Here is a 6,294-nt window from a genome sequence, read left to right on the forward strand (position 1 = left end):
TGGCCCTTTTTTTATGATTTTTTAAAATTCGATTTATGGGCTCTTTTTTTTTTTCTTGAGATTAAAGACCAAAAATTTTCAATTGGACTTTTGTTTTTTTGGAGTTTAAAGCTGAATTCAATTGGACTTTCAGGGTGTGCAAATGTTTATATTAGGGGGTTAAAAACAATTTAAAAAAAAAATTATATATATAATTTTTTTTTCCGAGTTAGGGGGTTCATTTGAACCCCTGACTACAACGTAGCGCCGCCCTTGAGTAAATGTCATGTCAATAACTTCTTAGACCCAATAATTTAGGGTTTGTATTAACCCACCAACCTAATGAATTTGACCAATCTCAACATGATGCCTTAGCTTAGTTTATCGTTGGTTGATTTGTTTTTATATATTTATTATTATCATGTTTTTGAAACTTTGGGCTTGGTTGGGTTCAAGTTGGCAAAAGTTTCAATCCTAGTTACTCGATCCAACCCCACACTATTTTAATAATTTTTGAAAATTTTTTTTAAAGAATTTGTTAATTTAATTTATTTTGATTTTTGAGACTTAGTTTAAACTTATTGGTTTGATTTATTTGATTATTTTGTGACTTATGTTTTTGATGTAGGAATATTAGGCTAAATTGTACAAATTAATTGGAATCATTTAGGATATTTTGTAAATTGTTGTATGAACTTCCAACTTTTTTACTATACCCAAAAAAAAAAAAAAGTCCTAACCCAACTCAATCTTAATGGTTAGGTTGGGCATTTTTCAACCAAAAAAGGTTTAGTTTCATTGAAAAATACTTAAAACCTAATACAAACGAGTCTAAATCTTTTGTCCGAACTTATATGCTCGACTCTATACTTTATCAAATAAATCAACCCACGTGGACATTATTTATTAAACACAATCGGAAGAGTTAAATGGAGTCAATCTACTCAATCTTAACTCACGTTCCAAACCCAAACAAGGAAAAAAAAAAAAGAAAAAGAAAAAAAAAGCACCACAATCAAAATACCTAGCCAACGCAGGATTCCACCAACAAAACCACTGTAGGAGAAGATGAATAGGGTGATATCACAGCAAAGAACAGAGCTTGCAAGCCTCAATGATCAAGCTGTCCCTCTAATTTTTTTTTATTCACTCACACAAAACCCATGTGAGATTGTTTCTTACACGGAAACGGAAACCAAATCCATTACAAATTTGGACTTAAGGAATTTGTAGGTTCCTTTGCTTTCTATGATGTATAAAACAAAAGTTAAGTGATGGGCACCTTTGCTTTGGGTTTTCGAGTTTTTATTTTTTATTTTATTTTTATTTTTAGGTTGATGGCAGATGGGTTTTTGGCCAAGAAGAAAACCATGGGTAGAGGCTGAGAACTTTCTCTTCACTAGCACTGGCGTTGGTTTTGTAATGTTGTAGGGGGCAGAGAATTTTGTTACGCACCACTGTGGGTGGCGGTCTAGTGATTTGTTTTGGGTGTACCGAAATAGGAGTTGGTGGTTGAGGAGATTCATCCTTGTCATCTTCTCTAGTAGTGACTTTGGTGGTGGAATCCGATGGTGGCTGATTATTTTTATGGTGGTGCAGTCAGCTGTGATTTTTATTTATTTATTTATTTTTTTAGTTTTTGGTTTGGACTGTGAGTTGGGAGGCTGAAGAGATTGACTCCGTTTAACCATTCTGCTTGTGTTTATTAAATAATTTTTGGCTTGATTTGTTTGGTGGAATATAGATTAGAGCATAAGTTGAGAGGGAAGAATTGGACTCAACACAAACTATCCCATGCACACGCCACTAATAAATTTATCATAGGGTGCATTGAATTGGATTAATGATCAGTCAAACTCGGATAACTGACAATTGACCATCAATTGTATTTAAAAACCCATAAAATCTAAATAATTTTTTAACATATAACTGTTGCACGCGCCATTTTGTTACACTGATCATGGTCATAGTAGTCAAATTTGATTTGATTTTTTAAAGATTAAATTACAAAATGCTGTCTTAAAGTTTGGGCTAATTTTGATTTTACCCTTTAAAGTTTAAAAATTTTGATTTATTCTCCTAACATTAGATAGTGCTTGGAAAAAATCTCTCCTGTCTGTGTGATATCCTGAATTGTTTGGATTTGATTGTTTAAGTGTGTTTTGTGCCAGCATTTGGTGAGTTTCACATTAGACATTTACTAGGCAGATATTGAGTTTATAAGTGATTACGAGGAGCCCAAAATGTAACTTAATTTGTCCTTTGGGGGATTAAGTACCGATGTGACAAACACTTTACTTTGGTTGTTACAATCTAAATTTAGGGGTTGATACGACTCTTATGTTCCACCTAAATTTGTTGAATGTCCTAGTTGGTCTAATAAAATCATGTCACATCAATTTAATTAATTCATTCAATTGAATAACCTTAAAAAAATTAGAAAATTAAAATAAATCTCTAATATATATATATATATATATATATATCCTTTCCAACATTTAATAATAAAAATGTTTTCTATGTTTATTCAAAATTTGATATGTGCATGGATTTGAAAAGAACTTGAAAAATATTAAAATTTTAGGGTAATTATGTCCTTCAATAAGAGTAAAAGCAATAATGCTAAAAAAAAAAGCTTTCTTTGTTATTTTAAAGTTGATGTTTATGGATTTGAACACATTAAAATTTTAGAATGATTGTGTCCTACAACAAGTGTACAAAAGCAAAAACTCTTTCTTTGTTATTTTAAATTTTGGAATGTATATGGATTTGAAAAGAACTTGAACAACATGCATTCAACACACAGTTAGTGTTATATCCTATAAAAAAAAAACACACACACACACACAATTATTATTCAAATCTTTTTTTTTATCAAGTTTTAATATGTAAATTGATTTAAAAAAAATACTTTAAATATTTCTAAATTTTAGGATAATTAATTGAGTCCTCACAAATCACAACCAATGCCGGCCGCCCGGGGGGAGGGGGGGGGGGCAGGGAAGCACATTTTAAATTTCTGAATAACAATGTTAAAATATCATCAATTATATATATATATATATATATATATACACGCTTACCAGGCCCCCTAGGTTTTGAGATGAAAAAAAAAAAAAACTACTTTTTAGAACTGTTAAGAAAAAATTATACAAAGACCCAAAAATCTGGTCCATTTGCCCACAGAAATATACCCTACAAAATCATTTTAAGAAATTTCCATAGTCAGTAATATGCAAGGAAAAAAAATTTCCTTTGTAAATCTACCCAATCTAACTCTCTTACATGCAAATCATCACTTCTCTTTTATATATATATATATAGATTTTACTAACGTAGTATACTATTTTTAGAAAAAGTTTTATCAGAAATTTAAAATGTTTTGACAACTTTTTCAATTCCCAATAAATTTTAAAAAAAAACGAATTTGTTAACGTATAAGGGTATAGATTAACTGGACCATATATATATATATATATATATATATATATATATATATACTCCCTCACGCCGCCCTTATCATTACCGTATATCACGCAACGTCTCAAGTCCTGAATAGTTAACCTCTACAACTTGCTTGTTCTCCATCCCGAGTTCCTCTTACTCTCTTGCTCTCACTGTTTCTATTAAATTGTAAAGTGTAAATCTAGAAAATTGATATTCGAAACTGAAAAATAAAAAAGACAATGTCACTGGGTATAGGACTTACGTTTTGATAGTTGTGTACAATGTAAATGTTTTGTTCTTTTGTGCTTTACCGCTTGCAATTATAAACTTTTTGTACTTTTGTTGATTTAAGCTATGTAAAGCTTTTTGTAACTGAATGCTAGTTTTGTGGTTTACTACAAGTATTTTTAAATTTTGATATTTTATTTTTAATAACAATAAATTATAATTTTGTTTATTTGATATTTATATTTAATATTAGGAATATGTGTAATTATTATATATTTGTAATTTATAATAGGAATTTGTGTGTAATTATTATACTGAAGTAAAGACAAATTCATTTTAATTGTTTGGTTTTATATGATTGCATATACATTTTGAGCTTGATTATGGACACTTTCTTAATTATGCCAAGGATTGGTGAGAGCTAGAAAATTAACAATCTATAGATTAATTAATAAATTGGTTAATTTAGAGCACTATTTTATTGAGTTAAAATTAATTTATGAAATAAAACATTTTTTTAGTCATAAACATATTTAGTTTTCCCCCTAAAAAAAAATTCATGATCTCACGACGGCTCACAACATGGGCAAATATAATTATAAAAGGAAAAATTTCATAAATACAATTTGTGAAATATATTTAGAGGTTTTATTCCAATTTTACCACAAAGCATAGGACTAATTATACTTATTTTATTAGAACATCTTCGTAATTTAGTACTGATTTTTATTGTTAGCACAGTTTCTATTACCCCGTAGCATGCAATTAATGTGCTAACAAAATATTTTTAGCACAGCTCACTAGCTTTATTAGTTTGATTAGAATACATACGCAACAATGTAGAAAATATATTACTAGTACGGAGATGGGTATTATCAAAGGTATATAGCCTCATTGGATTAAAACACTTGGGTTTAAAGTAGCAAAGGCAAGGAATTCAGGATCTTGCTCCAATATAGACATAATGTTTTCTTCTAAGGTCACCCATGCCTCAATTCCATTGCCAGAGGTGGTGTTTTGGAGCACGATGTGATTCCTACGAGAACCACATTCCCCCATGAGCCCAACCCAAATGGGTTTTCCCCATCCAAAGTCGATTTCATCAAAACCAAACGTCAACCAACTAGTGAAACTAAAAATTTCTGGGTTTTTAAAAGCCACTGCTGCCTTCTGGTATAAGTACTTGATCTTGGTTGTAAAACCTTCATGACCTTGCAGAATTCTCACATCACTGTCAATTTTTGCCACAGCTTCTCTTAGGGTTGCCACCAAGCCACGAAGCTTGATCTCTGTCGACTCTACTGAGTTATAATCATGGGCTACGATTGCATACCAAATGAGATTACCCATAGAATTATACGACATGTGTGGATTTGTTTTTTGCCGGATGTTTACCGCTTGGACCAGTATAGATGGCCTTAGAGAACTAGATGTTAATCTAGAAGCAGCTCTCGCATGTATATAAATGAAACTAGACAGTGATTCAGTTCGGGTTGGGTTTTGCACTTGTTCACTCTTTGCTTTCTCCTTTAGAGTAGCTATGGCCTTGGCATCAAACACAAATCGCCTTGTCTTGTACTTGTCTTCTTTGAACCAAAGCCTTTCCATTAAAGGTGCAACAATACGAGGCCATATATTGCGTGGAGGAAAGTATGCTAACGATGATGCCTCAGAAAAATTAGGACGTACTAATTTGTTACAATGTCCGCCTGCAATGGCAGCCCAAGTATTGAGGAAAGCACTCAGGGTGGCTCCATCTGTGATCTTATGTGACGCGCATAAACCGATTGCTATTCCACCACAATCAAATATGTTGACTTGTACGGCTAATTGGGGAACTTCCATTGGTTTTGGTTCTTTGCGAAGTGGACATCCTGGAAGAAAGTGGTTTAAAGACTCTGTTTTAGGATGTTGAAGAAAGTCAGACAGACAGCAATGGACTCGGGTCTCATTATATGGAATGCCCTCGTTGTAAAAATCAATAAAGAGGTTGTCTTTCATCCTTCCAGAAAATGGGTAGAAGCAATTTAAGGTTTCTGAGAGTGAGTTTTTTAGGTGATCGGTGGAAGAGGTTTGGGGACTCTTGGAGTAAAAGAGGATAAGTGGAATATAGGTTGTAGGAGTGAACTGGTCCAAGACAGAGAGTTTGAAGGGTTTTAGATGATGAATTGCTGGTGAAAATGGCCTGATGATTTCTCTTGAGATGATATTAACGTGTACCATCTTGTTTAAACAAAAGTTTATCTTTATCAATCCGTGGCTTCTATATATGTTTGCTTTACCTTCACAAAGATAGCTTGGAAAAGGATCCTATATATTCCCTTTTATAGAGAGACTGCGAGTACATAAATTTCATGTACAAATTGCAAGAACTGGCTAGTAGAATAAGGTCCGCTTGATTAAAAAGCTTAAAGCCTTGTTGCCGTACAAGGAATCCAAACTCTTCCCTTGGATTTAAAGATTGTGTGCCGTAAAAGCACTTGTAGAGTAAGTCCAGGCCGACCTATGCTAATATAAATGTACCATTAGTGTACCGAACATTAGGTAAGAGAAAAGTTGGAGAGGTGCCTCGAAATAGGTTCAAATACAAATAGAGTATGTGTGCTACTATTGTAATGTCTTTATTTAAAATTAATATTT

At 32.3% G+C, this 6,294-nt stretch overlaps 1 protein-coding gene across 1 annotated transcript; it reads right to left on the reverse strand.

Moving 5' to 3' along the window:
• Nucleotides 1-4,403: 4,403 nt before the first annotated feature.
• Nucleotides 4,404-5,946, reverse strand: LOC142611098 (akuammiline synthase 2-like). The gene has a single exon (XM_075783127.1). The coding sequence runs from the start codon at nucleotides 5,875-5,877 to the stop codon at nucleotides 4,546-4,548; it is 1,332 nt and encodes a 443-aa protein (XP_075639242.1). The 5' UTR covers nucleotides 5,878-5,946; the 3' UTR covers nucleotides 4,404-4,545.
• Nucleotides 5,947-6,294: the final 348 nt, after the last annotated feature.

The sequence above is a fragment of the Castanea sativa genome, chromosome 9 (genome assembly GCF_040712315.1).
Source record: "Castanea sativa cultivar Marrone di Chiusa Pesio chromosome 9, ASM4071231v1".
NCBI lineage: Eukaryota > Viridiplantae > Streptophyta > Magnoliopsida > Fagales > Fagaceae > Castanea > Castanea sativa.